Here is a 22,327-nt window from a genome sequence, read left to right as displayed (position 1 = left end):
TGTCTTCTTCTTTGGACATTGTGCTTTTGAAATTTTAGGGTTCTGTTACTTTTCAGCTTTTCCAGAGTTCAACACTGCAGATATCAGGGTTCAGTTAAACCAATTAATAGTCTTATTGTTGCATCCAGCCTACTTCAAAGAAAACTTTTCATATGACAATTTGAGATATCTTACATAACCATTATTGTTTCTCAGCGATGACACATGCAACCATTTTAGCTTTTCGTTTCAAATAAATGCCCCCTTCCCCATCTCTCAAAAATGCTTTATCAGGCTTTCTGGAGTTGAAAACTTTATTAAAAGGTTAAGAGTCCAGTAGCACCTTTAAGACTAACCAACTTTATTGTAGCATAAGCTTTCGAGATCCTCAGTTCTCTTTGTCAGATGTATCTGATGAAGAGAACTGTGGTTCTTGAAAGCTTATCGTACAATAAAGTTGGTTAGTCTTAAAGGTGCTCCTGGACTCTACTGTTTTGTGATAACAGACTAACACGGCTAACTCCCCTGGATTTATTAAAAGGAAATGTGTTTGACCTTCTGGAATACTTGGGATAAGTTCATTGAACAGTTCTTAACTGTATTTGAAGTGAAGATAAACAATTACCTGAGTGTCTCATCCGTGTAAGCATGTTAATTCTGTGGAATGTAACCTTCAAGGTTTATTTATAACCCCAATTTTGCCAGTTTTCAAACAAGGCTTAATGAAAGACCTGGCAAGATAATTTCTAAGAAAGTTTCAGGTTTACAAATTTATTTAAAGGTTTTCATGTGCATGTAACACTTTGTTAGATTCTGTCAGATCTTCATGTATAGCAGTAAGTCTTTTCACTGATCTTCCTGTTATTATTCTCTATAGTTATTGTTACATTTTCCATGTAAAGAATGTGTTTTGCTCTAAATGTGGCTAAAATGGAATAAAAGTTTGCACTTAAAATGTACCATTGTTCCTTCTATGTAGGGTTCTTTTTAGATAAAATAGCTCACAAATTATCTCTGTAAAGTGTTTTGTGATTAAATCCTCACCTCATATGTTACGTAAGACCATACTGCAAAGTATGTAAACATTTTATTAGTACTTGGGGCTGCAAAAGTATTTTCATAATGTCAGTTTCAGAAGTCAAAGTAATTTCACCCCAAAAGGTCAGTACAGCAAGCATAAATTGGTTCCTTTGCTCCATGGTTTGTATTTATTTATTTAGAAAATCTACATGTTGCCACTCAAGAGGCCTGCTCAAAGTGGCTCAGAAAATAAAAACAATACTATAAAATGATCACAGCCATCATAAAATTGCTAATATAAAAACAAGCTATAAAAGAAATATTAACAGTACAATCCTAAACAGAGTTACACCCTTGTGAGTCCTTTGAAGTCAGTGAGTTAGAAGGGTATAACTCTGCTTTGGATGACACTGTAAGCAGCCATAAACCACTCCCCCCCGTGAAAATACCACAACACTACTTTGGTGTAGGGGTCAAACTGCCCCCATAATTAATAAAAAAATGAAGGAAACCAGGTGGTTCTCTCAATCAAGACATTAACTACTAAGAAAAAAAATCAGGCCTCGAGATTATCATCAGCAATGTAGGAATAACAAGAATAAAAACTGGAGTTGGGGTAAAAAATACGCCTAATTGAAAACATCAAAACCCCACAGAAATGTAATTTGGGTCAAATTTACCCCACCCTTTTGAAAACATATGACACAGTTGGAAAGGAGGATTCCATTCCTGTCAGCACACTTTCTCCTAAACTTCTTGTAACCAGACCTTGGAATGCACTTGTGGGATAATAGTTGCTAATAGCACTTCCTGATTATCAAAGGGAGAAAAATCTGCTGTCAACAGATGGCTAGGGTCAGTTGAAGTTTCCAGACTAGAAGGAGGCATTTAACCTGGAAATACACATAGCTTGATGAAATGTCTGCAGACATGTCCAGGCATATCTTGCAGGGGTATTGAATGACCCCACTTTACAACATTGAAAAATAATTCAGTGTAAGTTTTTTCATGTGGCTATGGGGCACACACACACTATTTTAAAACTGCTGCTACTATGTATGCAACAATTCAGATTGCATGCGCAGGTTTTCCCTGGGGGGTGCTTTTCTATCCCCAAATCTGTATGGTAATGTTTTTGCAGAACAAATATCTCTCTCTATAAATTATGGAGCAAAATTACGGTTCTCATTGTTTGCTCCATCTTCCTATAAAATGGAACAAATAATTTTAGTCCATCTATTTATACGTGGAAAGAGAGCTAAAATCGTTTTTTTCAGTATTTGTTGGGGGTCACAAGAAGCCCTGTATACACTTATGCATAGTATTTTTAAGTCAAGTCTATTCGGTTTAGAATGACCCTAACACCTAAATATTGATTTTGGGTTTTATTTTTTAAAATGACATTGGCGGGAACAGGGCACTTCACTTCATTAGGGAGAAGGTGTAACTCGAGTATGGTGTTCATAGAAAATTTTAAATCGGTAAACCAGTTTTTTCCATGACTTCCAGGGTACAAATATACTCTGATTCCTTGGGCGGGTGATATCCATAAAACAGGCTAGAAAGTGGATCATACCTGCAGTGTTTTTTCCCCCAGCATAATAATCTGGGAGGTCAGCAGTGTTTCAGAGGAGTTTTATCAGTTAGGACAACTTTCTTTTCTGAACCTGGATAAATTAAAACAGATGTAGCCTACAATCTAAAGGCACATGTGCCTGAATTGTTTATGTTCTTTATTTATCAGAAGCTGCCCCACAGAACTCTCAAACTGCTCTTTCAACTCTTCTAGAGTTCAAAAAGTGGTTTGGGCTATGGCAAGTTAACAGTTAAGATCTAGGAAGGAATTTTCTGGGCTAACTTCATAAAAATCAAGCACCAACACCTTGGCATAGTTCAGTCCTACCGGCATGGCAACCCATGCACTCTTTCCTGCCAGCATGTGTGATCAAGTAATTAGTTATTTTCATTTTTATGGCAAATTAAAGTTTTCAGTTACATCTGAACCATCAGACAGCAAGCCATATTTTTGGTATCTTGATTTGAAGGGAAAGCAGAAACTCTGGTTTGCTAGAGTGGATGTAACAGCAAACTGGTTTGCAACAGAAGAAATAGCTTATCTCTCTCTCTCTGTGCTTGGGGAAGGGAGAGTAAGATTTGCAAGAGTGACCCTGAAGCTCCTTCGAGGCTCATTCATGCAGCAATCAGCCATATCTTGCAGTTATGTCTGAATCTTGCTCGCTTTAAAGCCTTGCCATTGGCAATGTTGGGAAGGTTTAGCAGTATTCCATATTCTAATAGATTCTGCATTGACGCTATAGACCATATTCTTTTGGCGGTCCTGAATTTTTAGATTTGAGAGCTGAATTAATTCTTCCTTTGTTTAAGCAGGAGTTTCTCTCTCTAGAAGCGAAATCATCTTGGCTATTAAGTGGCGAAGATAAACAAGTAACTTCATGTGTGGCTAAATTTTTGACAGCTGTAGGAAAATCACATTGTAATTTAGGCAGTAAACTCTAGGTTTCCTTTTTAGAACCCGATGTCTCGCCGTTCATTACGTCTGTTGTGAAAACAGTAATTAAGTAGCAGCAGTAGTAGTTAAGTCTGAATTGTGCCACTAATGCTTGAACAGCTGTATTAAAAAGCAGACCTGGTTGATCATAGTGCTATCTTTTCCTTATGCTGTGCTACACGTTAAAATACTTGATGTTTCATTCTGATATTTCCAGAGTTCAGAGCACTTCATCTACATTATCTTGTTGCATTCCACAGATCAATAGCTCTATGAGGACTGTGTGTGTGTGGTCTCTATCAAGGAAACAAATTGCTGTTAAACTGGAAATTCTTCATAAGCTGAAATGTTACTTATAAAAAACAAACATGTTTTTTATAGTAAAGTTGTGGGGAATTTAAAAATACTTTGCTAGTAATAAATTCTAAACTTATGCAATGGAGCTCTCCTTATTGAAGAATTCCTTTAAATACGTAATTGGCTTCCACTAAGTAGAAAAATATTAGGTAAAATACTAATTTTGGCAGTATATGATTGCTTTTAGTCTTGTGTTGTAGTTGGTCTTATATTTCCCTTCTCTTTTCCCTCCTTCCCTCACTTCCTCTGTTTATACATTTTTAAAGCATGTTTAACAAATAAGTTTTGTTTATAAGTTGTCATGACTGTTGAGCCTGGTGGTGTTAATGTTTTGTCTAACTTGCTTTTTTTCTACTGGGGCTCTACAGTTCGCCAGGAGCAGGAATTGAGGAATGGAGGTGCAATAGACAAGAAACTTACAACCCTTGCAGACCTCTTCAGGCCTCCAATTGATCTGATGCATAAAGGAAGCTTTGAAACAGTAGGTTGCCAACCTTCCATACAGTTTATTTATTTATACTCTGTCTTTATATTCAAAGAACACTCAAGGCAGCGAACAAGTACAAACATCCTATCAAATACAAACCTTATTTAGTGTTTCAATTTCAGGTGTCAACCAGGGGAGAAAATGTTTTGCTTCCGCAAGCAAAAGGCAGAAATAAGATGCAGCCTCTTTTCAAGGCGTGAGCATCCAGGAGCAGAGCCAGCAAGCGGAAACTCTCAGCCTCAGTCACAAGCACTCCCCAGGCAGGAAGGTAGCAGTGGGTTGCAGCCCCTTTTTCAAGGCTCAAGCGGCCAGGGGTGCGGCTGGCAGGTGGAAATGCTCAGCCTCTGTGGAAGATTCTCCCCAGGCAGAAAGAAAGCAGCAGGTTGCAGTCCCTTTTCAAGGCTTATTTAGTTGTGTGGTGGCTACAGCATAGGGAGTATGTGTGTATTTTGGTAAATTTACTAGTAATTTAGGAAGTTGTTAAAGAGTATCTTTCTGCATGGTGGCAGCAATTTATATTTACTTTGACACAGAGGAATTAGAAATTAGAAATTTAGGAATTAGAAATAAAGTTTGAGGAAGTACAGTTTGTTAGTGTTTGTCTTTTATTTTTTTTAATTCACTTTCCCCTTAAAGAGATTTCAGTGAAAGAGACATGCTAGGGTGTAAGGTTGTGAATGGCATGAAAACATCCTAGTTTCATTGAAAGGACAGGTTCTGTACCTAAACAGCATGTTGTTCTTTCTGGGATGGAAAATTTCTTTTAACAAGTTTGCATTTTAATAAGATGTATTTCAACTCAAGTTTTGCTTAGAGTAGAGGAGGGGGGCAATTTAGTGATAACAAGATTTAACTCTGAGATGATTACTAAAACATTAGTTTGCCTCAACAAATGCGAGTTCTGTCATCTTCTTTAGTCAGGCCTCCGTGTAGAAACTTGATCAGCTTCCCTGATGTAAATTTGTTGCCTCTCCAGAAACTGGCTTGATTTAGTGGACTCACTGCTTTTATAACTTTTCTTAGCTGCCTCCAGTTTCTTAGCTTCTGCATTTGTTTGACTTTTCTATTATATTAAAAGTTTTTATTACCTAATGTGTTAGATCTGCAGTTGCTTTAGGACAGGGTCTGCTATTTTTTGTTCATAGAATGCTGTGCATGGTTTCATTATAGACTAAAGTGGTGTGGTGCGGTGTAGTGTAGTTGTTATAGTGTCAGACTAGGATCTGGGAGATCCAGGTTCAAATCCCTGCTCTGCTCTTAGGCTTGTCATTCCCCTGCCTAGGTGAGGTGGGGGGGGTACCCACTGCCAGTCTCACTCACCTGGCTGATGGGAGGGAGAAGGCATAGGATGGAGACAAGTGCATGCATGCGCTCCTGTGCTCCCCCATCATGCCAGTGATGGAATAATGTGTGCACTAAAGCCAAGCGCTGTGAAAATACCCCTCTGGAGACAGCTTTCACTTAGCTCCACTTCAGCATGCACTGCAATTCCTCTGTCACACTGGAAAATGATGTCATTTTCTGACATAGTGGAGGAACCCAGGGGCGCATGTGCACAGGTGGTAGGTACCCCACTGTCCCCTCCTCCCATTTTGGGCGAATCATACTCTCTCAGCTTTACCAACCTCACACGGTTGTTGTGCAGATAAAATGGAGGAGAGAATGTAAGCTGCCTTGGGTCCCCATTGGGAAGAAAGGTGGGATATGGGGGGGGGTGGACTAGATGATCTGTATGGCCCCTTCCAACTCTATGATTCTATGATATAAGTGAAGTAAATACATACATGTAGATTCTCCCTCATTGTGAGGCTTCTCCCTCACTAACACCTACATCTACCCCTCTGCTGTCCTGTTGGTTGTTGTCAGTGGGTGTCCTCAGGACTCAAACCAGCCAGGAAAGGGATGTTCCTTCTCCTGATTTTGGACAACAGCTTCTCAGTTGTCTCCCAACCACCACCATCAGCCCTCACAGGAACTCACTTATACAGGGGTTTTCTTGTCCTGCCCCCAGGCCTCCTTCCAATCTTGCCCTGGCTTCCTTAAATGGCCCTCTCCTCAGTCTATCAACTGGAAGGGCTGTGTCAAGCTTTTTTTATCCTCCTTGCTCCTTCCATTCCAGTTCATTAAGGGCTGTTTTCCCCTCCTCCCTGGTTGGGCCTGCCCAGACGCTACCCTAGCTTGCTTGCTGGCTTGGGGACTGTTCTCTCCAAGCTTAAGCTGTTGGAGGCCAGCCAGGCTATTCCTGGGCCACACCTACTGCCCTTCTCTGCAATAAGGCTGCCACTGGTCCCAGAGCTGCCGCAAGTAAGGAGTGAGTGGTGCATGGCCTCACAAGGCCATGTACCTTTGCTGCTGCAAAGGTGGAATGGGCAGTGCAGAGACCAGACACTCATGGATTTTAATTCATAGTACTGTTTTAAAGGCACATTAGAAGGTCAACATTTCAACTCCTTTGGATTAGCTGAAAGTGAGTTCCTTTTTTACAAATCACACAAAAGGAGCTATGTTCTTATGGAAGTTTCCTCGTCTGGCTTCACCCTGCTCCTCTAAGACATGGTTAGTCTTTCTCACACTTTGGAATGTATGAACAAGTTCTGAGATGCTGTGGAATTTGTAGTTTTAAGACTAGTAAAGTCATGCAAGCTTATGGTTCATAGTCTGACATGTATAGGTTATGCCTGTTTATTGTATCATTCCAACAATATTGTAATTGTTAGATGTCCAGCTTCGATGTGAAGGTTGTCCAGAGGAGTGCATCTATCCCTCGGAAAGAAGATTCCAACACTTAATCCTGTGATCACTAGAGATGGGCATGAACCTGAATACGAACCAAAAAAACCCACAAACCAGCCAGGTTTGTGGATCACGAACCAGTGGTTCATGGAAGCTCGTTTCCACGAACTTCCACAGAACTGGTCTACTGGTTCCATTTGGTTCTTATTTAAAGGACAATGGCCCTTTCCCTGCCACTGCAAAGCGGCAGGGAAAAGGGCAGTGGCCATTTAAACTTTTTCTGCCACTTGCAAGTGGGTTTGCAATGGGGTTTGTGGGGTTTGGGCTGTTTAAAAGGCCCTGCTGCATGCAAGCAAGCGAGAGGGGGATTCCCACCTGCCAGCTGATAGTTTAAAGGGACTTGCTTGCAAGCGGCAGGAAAGGGCCCTTTAAACGATCAAATGCCCCTTTCACTGCCGCTGCTAAGCAGCCAGAACGGGGCATTTAAACCCCACGAACTGGTTTGTGAACTTGCCCCAGTTCGTGTGAGTTCGTGGTTCCCAGTTCATGGAAACCCCACAAACCATAAACCGCATGGTTCGGGTTTTTTGTGGTTCGTGCCCATGTCTAGTGATCACCATTGTTATCCTAGTTGAGTGTAATTGCAAGTGATTCAGTAACTTTGCTTCAGTCATGTAAATGTTTTTTAAAAGATTTCAAAGTATCTGGTTATCTTAGTTTAGAGGTGTGGAGGCAGCCTAATAAGTGAATCATGCTTCCTGGTTGGACTGTACAGCTTTTTATCTATTCCAGTTCTTACTCTATAAAATGGAATAAAGTTGCTTGCCCTTTGTCTTCCTTGCTCCAAATCCAAAAACGATTAGTAATATACCAATTAAAGCAGAAAGAAAGCAGTAGCTTTTTAACTGACAGCCAGCATGCTCAATTGGAGAGCATTCACTCATTGGAGAGCAAGGCTAAAATCTCTACTCAGCCATAAAACTCACTGAGTGAGTGGCTTTGGGCCAAGTTAATTGTTGTCACTAGCTTAAAGCTCTGTATACTGCAGAGCACTGTAGAAAGTGCTACTCTCTGTGCTGCCCATCTTCTTCCAAAGCTTCATAATTTTTAATTTTTTCTTTTGTCCGTTTTTTATAGTTAAAACAAACAGAAACCCTTGATCATACTCTAAATCCTTGACGGAAAGGAGAAGCATGTCCTATTATGTGCTTTTATGTCTTCTTTGGTGCTGATTATTTAGAATAAACATGGAGCCAATACCTGGGCAAACATTTAGCAATATTGTGGCGGGAAAAAATAACTTTTTGATTAATAATGTGCTAGCTTAGACACAGGGACTCACATTTCTTTATAGATTCAAATAGGCATTTTAAAAACTGTAATCTTGAAACCTTTGCTTCCAGGTAAATATCTTGAGGATTGGGGATGCTAAAGGTCTGTGTTTTGCAAGTGCTGAGCAGGTTGCACTGACACTAAACTAAATGCCTGTATGAAAGAAACAAGATGAAAATTTGATCTGTTCCTTGTAGATGGCCTTTAGAAAAAGCTAGTCAGAACCCACAAGTCCAGCTGGCAAATGTATGGAATACATTTTTAATAGCAGTTGGGTTTTTTCGGATAGAATTGGGTTTTTGGAGAGCCAGTTTGGTGTAGTGGTTAAGAGCTCGGGACTAATCTGGAGAACTGGGTTTGATTTTTCACTCCTCCACTTAAAGCCACAGCTTCTACCTCTCTCAGCCCCACCCACTTCACAGGGTGTTTTGTTGTGGGGAGAATAATAACATACTTTGTAAACCTCTCTGAGTGGGTGTTAAGTCATCCTAAAAGGCAAATTATGTCAGAAAAAACAAACTGTTATTTAAACTTCTGGTCAGTTTATTGGCCTTTATCCAACTATTTGAAATGTGGTGCTGGAGGAGAGTTTTGCGGATACCATGGATGGCCAAAAAGACAAATAAGTGGGTACTGGATCAAGTCAAGCCTGAATTCTCCCTAAAAGCTAAAATGACAAATCTGAGGCTATTGTACTTTGGTCACATGAGAAGACAAGATTCTCTGGAAAAGTCAGTAAAGCTAGGAAAAGTGGAAGGCAGTAGAAAAAGAGGAAAACCTAAAACGAGATGGCTTGACTCAATAAAAGAAGCCACGTCCTCCAGTTTGCAGAATCTGAGCAAGTCTGTTTAACAATAGGATGTTTTGGAGGTCTTTCATTCATAGATTCGCCATAGGTCGGAGGCAACTTGAGGGCACATAACACACACATCCAATTGTGCAGTTCCCCACACACACACTACAGATCCTCACTTTGCCCTTTATGTTGTTTCAGGGGTCTCAGTGGACTGCCATTGGAGGGAGGGTATCAGTGTGGATTTCTGTCAATTAAGAAAACTTCATAGAATTGTAGAGCTGGAAAGGGCTTTACAGATCATCTAGTCCAAACCCCTGCCCAATGAAGGAACAGCTTAAAGCCTTCCCAACAAGTATTCGTCCAGCCACTCCTTGAAGACCGCCAATGAAGGGGAACCCACCACATCTCTAGGCAAACTGGAAAGCCAATTTGATGTAATAATAATAACTGCACTTATATACTGCTCTTCTAGACAGATTAGTGCCTCACCCAGAGCAGTGAGCAAGTTAGTGTCATTATTATCCCCACAATACAGCTGGAGAGCTGGGGCTGAGAGGAGTGGCTGACCCAAGGCCACTATTGGGCTCATGGCAGTAGCGGGATTCGAACCAGTAGAGTGCTGATTTGCAGCCAAACCACTTAACGACTGTGCTACAGTAGTGTTAAGAGCGGCAGGACTCTAATCTGGAGAACTGGGTTTGATTCCTCATTCCTCTGCTTGAAGCCAGCTGGGTGAGCTTGGGTCAGTCAGCTCTCCCTGGGCTTTCTCAGCCCCACCCACCTCACAGGGTTATTGTTGTGAGGATAATAACACACTTTGTAAACCACTCAGAGTGGGCGTTCAATTGTCCTGAAGGGCAATATATAAATCAAATGTTGTTGTTGTTAGGCAGCCAATTCCACTGCTGAATTACTCTTACATGCCCTTCAGTCTTCAGAATAGAGGCCATTGTTAGTAATACATTTAACTGTTAAATCTCAGAAATTCATATGGTACAAAGGCAAAACTCTTTACATTTGTGAACTTGTGTGCTCAGACTGCAGAAATACAGCTTAATTTGTGAATTAACCTATTCATGAATTTAGAGTAAATATACCTTGCTCCTATAACTTCTAGTTGGGCAGCTACAACAATGAAATTAAAGTGTTTAAATTTTAGTCAAAAGAGACTATAACAAATTAGTCAAAGATGTCTTCATTTTTCCTTAATTGTTCATTGAAGAAACTGGATATTTTACTTTGATTGTACATTGTCCACATTTCGCACTGAAACATCTGTTGCATATTATTTGTGTTACTACAGTTTTTACATATGTAACGTTAAATTTAAAATGGCTGTAAAATCCATCCAGCTCAGGTGAATATAAATTCAAGAAGAAACAACAGAAGGACTAAGAAATCAATTGCAACATTTTGACACTGAAACAGCTTTCTTTGGCTAGCCTCCTAGAGTGTTGCTTTAATGAAGACACCTTAATTCCAAATAATATCCCCTTAGAATAAAAATTCCACAAATACTCAGTTTGGTTTAGGAGGATAAGTTATAAAATGCTATCATGTTATTCCTCTTAGTGATTTTTTTCCTGGAAGAAAAGTAAAGCAGGGCAGATTGTAGCCAAAATCCCTGTTCAGAAAATGTTGGCTGTACACAGTTCTTTGTGGCCCAGTCATACACACCAAGGTCTTCTCTTTCACTCACAGCAAAATAAAACTTAGAAGATTGGAATTTTAAAGAGTATCAGGTATTTAAAATTGAACACTTGATACGATTAAAAAATAGTGTGTTGAATTCTATTGGGTTAGTGTTAGCTATTCTTAATACTGCTCTTTTCCAATAGAGGAGGGTGCTTTTTATTTCTGTCTAGTTGCCCATTCAGAACCAGCAGATCAGATGTTTCACCTTAAAAAGTGAAACTCTCTTCCCAAGAAGCAAAACCAGCAAGAATACTCCTTTTCATAAATAAAATTGTAGGTGCAAACTCATAAGCAAAGATTCTTCTAAGAAAGTCCATTCACTCTTTCCTATTTATTCAGGAAATATGAGCATACGAATTTTTGATATAGCCCTTTTTTTCCCAACAGGTATGACAATTCAACGATCAGAATTACATTCTTGATCAATCTCCTACCTTAACTTGCAACCAACCAATCAGGCAATGCCAGCTTTGTGACTCAAACCAGTAAGATCTCTTCCTGCAACTTCAAACCCTCCCACTTCCCCCACTTGCAGTCTGAATGGTCATCAGAAAATGGCACTTGGTTTTCCAATAACATCAAAATACAATGTATAAGAATGGAGAGAAAATTAGAGGGAATGAATAGCAGAAAAAGAAAATACAAGTTTATTAATAATGCTGTTCTTTAAACTAAATGCTTTACTCAGAAGGGTTTTTTCCCTACTTTCAAATCTGGATTTTTGAAAAAAGGCTTTCTCCCCACTCTTGTGCGAGGCATGTTGACACCCACCAATCTGGGAGTAGCAAAGTTTGATCCTTAGATGACAAATAGATCCGTAGCGTCCTCTAATCCTATACACTGTTTGTCAGGCTTGTTTGCAAATGACCTTTTTAAAGTACTGACTGTACCTTCCAGTGTGAAGAAGTTTTAGTGAAGTCTGGTGCTATAAATAGAAGCCATCGTTGCTCACATTGTTTCTGCTAGATTTTCATTTTTGATGGATGGTCTTTGTTCTCTTTGTATCCAGGCCAAGGAGTGTGGTCAGATGCAGAACAAGTGGCTCATGATTAACATACAGAATGTTCAGGATTTTGCCTGTCAGTGTCTCAATCGAGACGTTTGGAGCAACGAAGCTGTGAAAAACATTATCCGGGAACATTTCATTTTTTGGCAGGTGAGAGCTTTTGACCCAAGTGATCAAACAGTTAGCTATCTAGTCAGTATCCTGCAGAAAAGTCAAATGCCAACACCACCCAGTAATATTTGAGGGAACAAGGGAAAGTATTGAAGAACTAACCATGTAAAACAAAGGTAGGGCTTCTATGGTGCAAATATAAGTGGAGTTACATCCTTCCAAGCCAGTTCACTTCAGTGGATTTAGAAGACGGTAATTCTGGTTAAGATTCCATTGCCAGTCCAAGTTATATTACCAAAAGTTAAAGTCCCTTTAATACCAGACTGTAGTCAAGCATTCATATTTTGTTTTTGCTAATCTGTAGGTATATCATGACAGTGAAGAAGGCCAAAGATATATACAGTTCTACAAACTGGCAGATTTCCCGTATGTCTCTATCCTGGATCCTAGGACAGGTAAGAGGGCAAGCAATCACATGGGAAATATCAGTAGGTGTATTAGAATACAGACCTGAATCCTAAGCTTACTTTCCTTCAATGGGGTTTCCAGTCTATTTTGAGCATACCATGCCCATGGTTCATCAACATTCTTTTCCTTTTTTGCCATAACTAAAGGGAACCTCCATGTTTAGTGGCAATATACTTTTTGAGGGTTGCTGAGGCGATGCCCTGCTCAGGAGATTTCCAGATATGACTGGGTGACCATCAGACACTCAATTAGATGAACTTTTGAGTCTGTTCTAGCAGGGCAATTATTAAGGTTCACTTTTGTTCCATCAATTTTTGTAAATCCATTAGGATAATGTTTGCTCTTCAGTAGCTATAATTAAGAAGGAGCTCATTTTCTGCCTTTTGTTCTCAGTGTTAGTGCAGAGGCAACAGCTGTATCGCTTTGCAGGTATTTCCTGACTTTTAAAAACAGTGTCTATGAGAAAGTCACACAGGTGACGCATACCTCCAGAATAAGCATGCTCTGAAAGAAGGATATTTGTGTACACGGGTCTGCTGCATAATAGCCAGCTATTATGTTTGATAACTCCGAACATCTCTCCCCCATATAGGGGTGTGCACAAAAAAAAATATCTGGGAAATCTGAGTTTCATGGGATCCCCCAAAAGTCCAAGATTCCTGAAAAGACCACCCAAGATGCAGGAAGATTAGAAACCTCCCCCCAAAGAAGGTGGCCCCCAGCCACTCCATTATTTTTTGTGGGGGGAACCTTTCCAAGCAGGCACTCAGGCAGAAACACACAGGGCCAAGGCTGCCAGTGGCCAAAGGTACACTCCCAAATGCATGAAGGTCAACATAACCAAACTGAAACAAGGGAATTGATGGAAATCCCCCCAGAACAAGTGACTCAGAGGGACTAACATCAAACCAAAGAATCATGCCAAAACAGAGTATCCCACCCAGACCAAACTGACGCAAGAAGAACCAAAGTGAATTGAGGGGACCAACATGGAACTAGAAAATCATGTCAAAACAGTGAATTCCATCCAAATTGAAGCAAGGGATACTGTTGCAACTTAGCCCAGCAGAATCGGTGTCACTCGCAGAAGCCAGACAGACAAGGAGAGCTCCATCCTGTATGAATTGGCCACTTACTCCCCTCTGCCTCACTCTTCCCCCTCCCCTCTTGGAAGAAAAGCCCAGGCAGGAGCCAGCCAGAGGCTGAAGCCATGTTTCCCAGATTTGCCTGGATTTATTCAGGGGTTGGGATCCAGGTTCCCAGATCAGATCCTGGATTCTCTGATTTGATTCATGAAAGATGGATTTAGCTGGATTGGCAAAAATCTGGGTTTTTTCCTGGATTGCGCATGCCTACACCCATGCACTCTGTGCATGTAGGAAGACTTCCAGAATGAGGCTGAACATTTTTTGTGGGCTTCTGCAGATGATCTAAGTGGCACAAGAGGCTCACACTTCCCTTTTGCAAAGTCCATGCAAAATGAAATGAGAGCCATCTCCAGTCTTTGTATTCTGTGGTGGGCTCAAGGTCTTTGCAAGGGCAGAGTCTTATTTCAGCTCGCGCATTTCTGGAGCAGGGGATCCTAAAGCTCCAGTTTTGGCTTGCATCTGAGGGAAGGAAGTTGCTCGTTCATACTTCTCCTTCCTGGGTTTGAGATTCTGACACTCTGTAGAGCAGTGGTGGAATTCTTAGCTAGCATACTCTTAAGCCCCTTAAATGGGGCATGGAAATCCCCACAAGCCTCCTACCTTCCTTCCCCATTCAGAGTATCAAATGATCTCCAGGTCTTGCAGGACTGGGAAGAGCATCCTTGTTGCTTAAGAAGGCCAGTGCTCCTCGCATTATATGAAGCATCCATATGGGATCACGCTTGTGTTGTTGAGACAACCAAGCATTTATCTCATGCGGAGATCCAAGTTCTACTGCTTTTTCTCCACTCACTGCCAGTACAGCCTGGTATATCTACCCTTAGTAGTTAATAGGGCTGTTTCTACATAGCAGGACTTTGAAGATGATTAGAAACAAATTTTACTGCTTCCCTTTCCCCATTGTCTCCATAGGCATTCAAGAAACAGCAGTGAGAACCTGTATCACTTTTTCCCTTCTCCAAAAGCTTATACTAGGTGAAACATAGCCTCAACCCTCCCTCAATCCTTGGTCTCATAATCCTCTCAAGAAGGATGGTTCTTGTCTTCTTTCTTGTTGTCTTTTATGGAAAAGAGAAGCAGCATGACTCTATGTTCACGCTTTCTGCAAAAGCTATAAAAAAAAAAAGATGGACTTCTCCCATCTTGCGTTCTCTGTAGGAGAGACAGGTACTTGTGACAGAGGAAGGGGCAGTTTCCATTTGTTCATATATTTGTGATGCTTTGTGTTGTCTTTATTCTGGCTCCTACGTTGATGATAATACCAGATTCCTGTTGCTGAAGCAGGGTTTCTCATTGCTTTTTTCAACAGGGCAGAAGCTAGTAGAGTGGCGTCAGTTAGATGTAACTTCCTTTTTGGACCAAGTGACTGGATTCCTTGGGGAGCACGGACAACTGGATGGACATTCCACCAGTCCTCCCCAGAAACGCACTCGTTCTGTAAGTAGATCTTTTGGAGAAGTATATTTAAGTGCATTAAGTGCAGTTGATGTAGAATCTGTATATATCAGATTGATGAGGTTATCCAGATTAACATCTAAAACGTCAATGAAGAAGGATAGAAGTTACATTAGAAGCAAAACGTTTCTGACAGCCTTAAGATTTGTAAGCTTTTTCCTCTTGAACATACTAGTTAGAAATCATCGACTGATACTTTTCTCTCTATTTTGTTTTATGGTTGCGTTGAGTAGGAGAGCCTCATTGATGCAAGTGAAGACAGCCAGCTGGAAGCTGCTATCAGAGCCTCTCTACAGGAGACACATTTTGAATCCACCCAAGTCAAACAGGACAGCAGATCTGATGAGGAGTCTGAATCTGAGCTTTTCTCTGGAAGTGAGGAGTTTATTTCAGTTTGTGGTTCTGATGATGATGAACCAGATAACCCTGCCAAGTCTAGGAAGTCTCCACATAAGGACTTGGGGTGTAGGAAAGAGGAGATCAGAAGACCTCAGCCTGAGCCTACAGCAAGGACTGAACCCGAGATGGTAACAAACCATCGAGGACTGTCTTACATAGATTCTGGGGTGCTAGAGGAATCTGCCGTTAAGCCAGAAGCTACAGAGAAGGAGCTGAGTATGAATGGTAAGCTTGGTGTTTTAAATGTATCCTCTCATTTGAAGTTGCCCAAATTCATTATGCCATAATCTGATTGGCTTTTCTATAAGTCTAACAGCCCAACTTTATTCCTGCTGCATTGGTGTTTTTGCCAAAGAGTATACCAGGAAGTAAACAGGAGATGTAGAGTTAAAGATGAATTAGATGCATTACAGGACTATGTCCAGGCAGATCACGATCTAGGCATACATTTTTAAAAAATACCAGTGTTGAAAGTACAGTAAGGGCAGTGAAATGTTTGTATTTTAAAAGTGCATCCCCTTACAATAGTGCAGTTAGCATATTGTAAAATATATATTACAAAAGATCTATACATTACAAAAGAACGACTACTTCTTAAAAATCCTAAAAAGGAACGACTGTGGTAAAGAGCTTCGTAAAATAACTAAGTGAAGAATCATGGTGGATATTGGCATGCAGAGCAATTTGCATACTCATTAAACAGCCCTGTAAGGTAGGCCAGTACTATTAACCCCTTATTGCAGATGGGGAGAGGAACTGAGGTTGGGAAAGAGTGGCTTGCTTTAGGTCATCAAGTGAGTTTGTGGTCAAGACAAAGCTTGAACTGGCAACTTTGTAGATCACATCTCATTGTGTTAGCCATTACACTATACCAACTTCTAAATAAGAATTGAGCTATTGGAGGCCTGTCAGGAAGAGAAAGCGGTGGAATGTAATAGTTCAGAGATGGTGAGTGTACAACACCAGGCTATTGATAGCTTTAAATGTATGACACCCTAAAATTTAAATGTTTTATAAAAGATGGACAGCCAGAGTGGCAATGTCACCAAAGTGCTATGGTGCGGTACAATTCTAAACAAAAAACTTGGGGGAGAGAAGAAGGATCAGAAAGTAAAATATTACAAAATACCTAAATAAGAAACTGTTTAGGAAGTTTAGAAGAGGAGAAACAGTGAAAATGTTGTTAGGAATGAGATTTTAATGAGATTAGTATAATGTAGTAAAACACAGCAGACATTCATTAAAATATTGAATCCTTCCATTGTTTTTTTTTCCCTGTAGAGGTGAAGGAATGATCATGCAAACATGCAACAAAGATTTAGAGAGGTCACCTATAGAAATAGGATTTCTGGCTCAGTGTTTGTGTGTGCCCCTTATATTTTTTTAATAGCATGAATGTTACATGAGGTAGTTATATTTAGTTTGTAACTTTCTTCCTCTAGGACCAAAGGCACAGCTAATGCTAAGGTATCCAGATGGGAAGAGGGAACAAATTTCACTGCCTGAACAAGCTAAGCTTCTGGTAAGTAGAAGTGATGGAGTAGGAGTGCCATTGCTGCTTTAGTGTTAATTTCATTGGCTATCCCAGTATGTGTTACAAGGGTTGATGTTTTCTGTCTGTTTTTTCACCTGCACCTTTTAAAGTACAAAATACTTCACAAATAACTGGTATTTTGGCTGCTTCTTTTAACTGTTAAAATTTTGCTTTGGACAGAGAACTGACTTTTAAGAGCATGTACAAGACTACTAGGAAACTTCTTTTAAATTCACTGGCTAATTTTGCATTCAATTCCATCTCAGACAAAATAGAACTCTTCATACTAGAAGCTGAATTTTTGCTTATTATATATACCATCTTACTGCCAGGAGACTTGTGCAGTTCCACAGTATTGGAATATTGACAAACCTTGCTTTAGCATCCCCTTTCTCCCCCAGCAGCAGCATCATAGCAACATCATAGCAAACATCATAGCAACATCATAGCAAAAACACTAAAAGATCAGAAACAACGAGGAGTATTAAAATTAAACAAATTGGTTGCGTTCTTTAAAGTTAATTTTTGAAGGTGCATTCATGGAGATCTGCCACACAGTCTTAGTTCACTGCCTTTGCTTTCTCTCTCTTAGTGTAAAAACAGTAAATTTAAGACTGTGTGGTACCATCACATGGTCAGAAAGCATGACATGTGCCGTACCACTTGCATGTTCCATGCACATTTCAGAATCCTGCCTCTTTGTGATGTGGACAGGGATGTGATAAATCACTAGTGAACTGGAGGTATTCATTTATCACCTTCTGGGCAAATTATACCCATGACACTTGTTGATGCCGTTTAACGTCTAACTAGAATTTCTTAGGCTTGAGGCTAATGAATGAAAAATAATATTAATATGTGGAAATGGCCATCAACCATTGTGTCAATTTCTTCTCAGTTTATTTCATGTAATTATAATGGGAAGTTGGACTGCAGCCCTTTTGTTCATGTTTTGATGTTGCCAGCGATGAACAAGTTGCCATTTCCTAGTCCACTGTGTTAAAAAAAATTGCTGGTGTTCTTAGATTAAGACATTGGTGTTTGTTCTCTTTGCAGGCTCTCATCAAACATGTACAGTCAAAAGGATACCCCAATGAACGCTTTGAACTCCTCACCAACTTCCCACGGAGAAAACTTTCCCATCTGGACTATGACATTACATTACAAGAGGCTGGTCTTTGTCCTCAAGAGACTGTCTTTGTGCAAGAAAGGAATTAGCTCTTCCAATCTTCCATCATGTCATCTTTGCCTACAGTACTATTCCCCAAATATGCAGTTGGCATCATAAGACTGCGGAGCTGAAATCAGGCAGTCATTTGCCAACTTTTCTCCCTCCCTCCTTTATGCTATTCTTGGGAAGTCAGTCATATGAAAGCAGGGCAGGTTTTACGTGGCTTTGGTGCTGGGGAAAGGTATGCTTGCTTCAGTGGCCCATTGCGATCTCAGAATAGTCAGGGCTGTCAGTATGTGCAGCATGCTGGGGACACGGAGCAGCGAGAGCAAGAAATGTTTTTTCCTCCCCCTGGGAAACAAAATCTATTTTGTTTAATATATTTTATTTTTCAAGAGGTCAAGTGACCAACCATTAAGGGCTTCTTTACATCACCATTTAAACCTGTGGCAGCTACACGAAGGCAGTCGTGTTTCTGCCACCATGTGCAGGATGTGGTTTTCAGCATGGCAAGCATGGCTTTTTCCTGGGATGCCAGTCTGTGCTGATGGCTGCAAGTACTTAGTGGGTGCGCTCCATCTGTTTTCCATGGATTGGGAGCTGCCACACACAGGCTTTTCAAGGCGCAAACATATGTCCAGATAGTTGTTGAAGAGGCCCCAGGTCTTGCCTACATGTGAAGGAAATGTACAGAGTTGCGGGTCTGTAGCACTTTGATAGCCATAGCAAGCACAGTTCAAGGAAGGGCACAGAATCAGCAACATTTAAACCGTTGTATGGATTGATTTGTATGTGTTCACCTCTTTTTGTTATGGATGGAGTTACTTACTTTAAAGGAAGGTAATATAGTTCGTAGAGCTAGTACAGCCTAATCTTTGTCATCTAACCCTTCCTACTTATCTAGAGCCACTAAAAATTGTGGAAATTAGGGATGGCTTCTCATGTTTCTACCCAGAATTTACTAACAATGGAATATGGCAAGATACTGACTCTGAATGTAATCATTAAACCTGTTCTGTCATAATTTAAAGCTGTTTTGATTTTCAGTGTCAGACCGGAAACACGGAGTCTTAGTGCATTTGTACAGGTGCCACGTTCTTAGAGAAAGCAGTGTATTTCTTTGGTTAGCTTTAACACACTAACATCATTAAAAGGGTAAGAAGGTTTTAGAGTGTTAACACCTGTTATTCTGACCTTCATCTGTTCAAGCAGCTGTTTGTCTCACTATTTTATAGTCTGCCAGGAGGATGTCATTATCAGTGGGATGTGGGTCACTTGGGTTGGGCAATACTTAATCCCAAACACTGTGTGGTCATATTCTCCCCACACATGTTTTTTCCCATACTTCTGAGCAGTGCTTGTATTTCATTGTGGAATGAAAACTTTTAAAGTTTTGCTCTTTTCCTTGACAGATGCTAGTAACAAATGTAAGGTGACTTTTACAGCTGACAGGTTACACTGTTTGACCTGCAGTTCTGGTAATCAGTAGGCCAGATACGAGTTTTATTAAAACTACACAATTGGCCAGATCAGAGCTTGCTGACAAAGATTTTGACATCTGCATAAAGACCCCAGAGCTTCAGTTCTTGAAAACTGATGCCAGCCAACATTTTGAAATGCATAACCAAGCAAATGAAAGGATAAAGCTCAACATCATGATTAAAACCAAACTAGACAGCTACAAAGAACCATTTAGTTTTCAATATATTCATTCAAGTCTCTGCTCTTTGCCTCGGTTGATGATACCTCTATCCCTTTCCTCAAGCTGCCTCCTTTTCCTATTCTTCAACTAGTTTATCATCTCTGTGTCCATTGTCTCCTTTTGGACTCTTCGTTTTGAGCTCCCTTTATCTCTGCACATCTCTGCTTGCTCCACAAATCTGCTTCTATTCATAGGATCTTTGTAAGGTTTCAATCAAAGTGATGACTTTTACTCCCCATCACAATCAACAATTGAACTACAAGAATTCTGACAACTTAGTTCCCTGTCCCTGAGCATTTGTAGTGTTTGTGAACATAACATGCTATTACATCAGGTCTGTAGCACTGGTGTCAGAGGCTTCATTGCCACAGCACAAATGAATATAGATTACATTTCTGTTACTACTATATGAATAACATATAATAAGGGTAATTCAGTATAACTCCTTGATGGCAATTGTCCTCAAGGCTGTGAAAATTCTGTATCTGTATAAACTAACTGAATCTTGAATGCTTTCAGTCTTGTCAACATGTTGTTTTGCTCTTGCCAGCATATTTCCAGTTGCTTCACGCTGACTTGAGAGGTGTAGAAGATTTAATGTTGAAGACTCTGTTCTCTTAGACTGCTAATCAGACTACAACATGTAGCTATAAAAAGAGAATTTGTTGGTTTATGAAGAGCTTGCCCCTTTACACCAGCAGCAGAAATAGTTGAGCTTTGTCCTCAGAATTTTTGCATTCAAAATGGTGTCTTAAAAACAACCTTGGCCTGATGCTTTAGAATGGGTCAATTAAACGTCTGTCGCATTAATCTCTGTTCAAGATGGCAATTTCAGGATGTATGTGTGAGAACACACTTTGTCAGCTTTCTTCATATGAGGGGGAAATATGATTAGAATGATCAGTGCTTCCAGATGGATTATGAGACCTAGTAGAGAGATGGACCTGAGAAAGCCCCGCTATAGCAGATAGTGTAAAGAGATTGGGAATTTTGTGGGGGAGGGGAGAGCAATCACTGGTGATCCAAACAAAGTATCTTCTGGAGAAATTCTCTGATTTGATCTTTTTAGTTATTATTTAGGCAGTTCAGTTGCTCTGATGTAGCAGTGCTGTTGGATAAGATTTTCGTCATTAACATAAGCATCACTGCTTCTCTCTGTCTTGCTGTCTTTAGAACAGTTCACTATGTGATGAATTGTTCGAAGATACACTGCATATGAGAGATCTGGACATTAATGTTTCCGTAAAGAGCCTTAACAGCCAAAAAGCAGCATATGTAAAATTAAATCTAAATGCTAATTTGAAAATTTTAAAAGCAACTGTTCTTAAGGTATTTTACAGGCTTACTGTTCAAGAAGAAATATGGGACAAATTAATTTTGAGATGTAAGCTGTGCATTTATGCCTTGTTTGGGATTGTACTCAATAGCCTGGAGACTGGGCAAAAATCATCCTCTCTGTGTTAACTAGAATAGCTTTCTCTGTGCCATTGCTGCTGAAGAGACAGTTTCAGCAAAGTTTCTGTGCAGGAGCCCTCTTTTTTATTTCAGTTTGGGGGGGGGGGTTGCCATTTTTGTAGCTTATGACTGGGACTATGAGCACTCTCGCTCCTTACTCCCATGTTTTTGCAACTAACTATTCTAGCCCCATCTGACAAATCATTCCTGAAAGGTGGGAGGAGATTTTGATGCAATATAAGGAGTATGGCAAATGATCAAGAATGACGACGTCTGGTGGCAAAAGCAACACCCCAAAAAGTTCAAAGCTGTAGCAGTAATAAGGCAACCTCTGAAAGGGAAGGAGACAAGCTGTTACCTAACAAACTCTGCGAACATACAATATGGATATTATTGTAAAAGAATATGGTACCCTTTAGGACATTTAAGTTGACTTTTAAAAGTTGGATTGTCTTGTTAAATTGATAAAGTTTTATAGCTTGAGCTGTACAAAACTGACTTGCTACGTTTTCTGTAGAAGCTATTTCCTTTGTAATTAAGAGAATTCTAAGGTAGGTGGGGGAAGAGAAGATTTCAGCTTGCTGTGATGGGAAGGACCAAATTCAAGGCAACCTCTATACATACAACTACTACATTTTTATAAATATGTGTAAATGTCCTTCCTATTGTAATATTTTGATCCTGAAAATAAAGCAGACTTTTTCTCTAATTCTTAAAGCTGTTGATTTTAGAAGGAAATTAACTCTCCTGGAAAACAAAAGGAGAAATGTTTTCTGCGGAGACAAAATTACAGACCAGGGGCTTAGCTATACATACTCTTTTACAACAGTTGGTAAAAGAAATACATGCCATAATGACATCATATTTGATGTTCCCTGCCCCTTGAAAGTAGCAGCCAATGAACTGAATGAAGCAAGAACAAGGAAACAACTCAATAAGGTGATTTGTGGTTCCTTTACCAAATGTTACC

The 22,327-nt window shown here is 40.1% G+C and overlaps 1 protein-coding gene across 1 annotated transcript in view; it reads left to right on the top strand.

The window, feature by feature from the left end:
* The window catches only part of UBXN7 (UBX domain protein 7), a 30,804-nt gene extending 8,738 nt beyond the window's left edge, over positions 1 to 22,066 (top strand). Inside the window, exons 5-11 of the mRNA XM_054983870.1 lie at positions 4,234 to 4,346; positions 11,918 to 12,064; positions 12,390 to 12,480; positions 14,951 to 15,078; positions 15,330 to 15,720; positions 16,938 to 17,017; positions 18,086 to 22,066. Of these exons, the coding sequence (XP_054839845.1) occupies positions 4,234 to 4,346; positions 11,918 to 12,064; positions 12,390 to 12,480; positions 14,951 to 15,078; positions 15,330 to 15,720; positions 16,938 to 17,017; positions 18,086 to 18,247 (1,112 nt within the window). The 3' untranslated portion in view covers positions 18,248 to 22,066. The remainder of the gene's footprint in view (positions 1 to 4,233; positions 4,347 to 11,917; positions 12,065 to 12,389; positions 12,481 to 14,950; positions 15,079 to 15,329; positions 15,721 to 16,937; positions 17,018 to 18,085) is intronic.
* Positions 22,067 to 22,327: the final 261 nt, after the last annotated feature.

The sequence above is a fragment of the Eublepharis macularius genome, chromosome 6, assembly GCF_028583425.1.
Source record: "Eublepharis macularius isolate TG4126 chromosome 6, MPM_Emac_v1.0, whole genome shotgun sequence".
Lineage (NCBI taxonomy): Eukaryota > Metazoa > Chordata > Lepidosauria > Squamata > Eublepharidae > Eublepharis > Eublepharis macularius.
The sequence above is the reverse complement of the archived record's forward strand: the minus strand, read 5'-3'. Positions and strand labels throughout refer to the sequence as shown.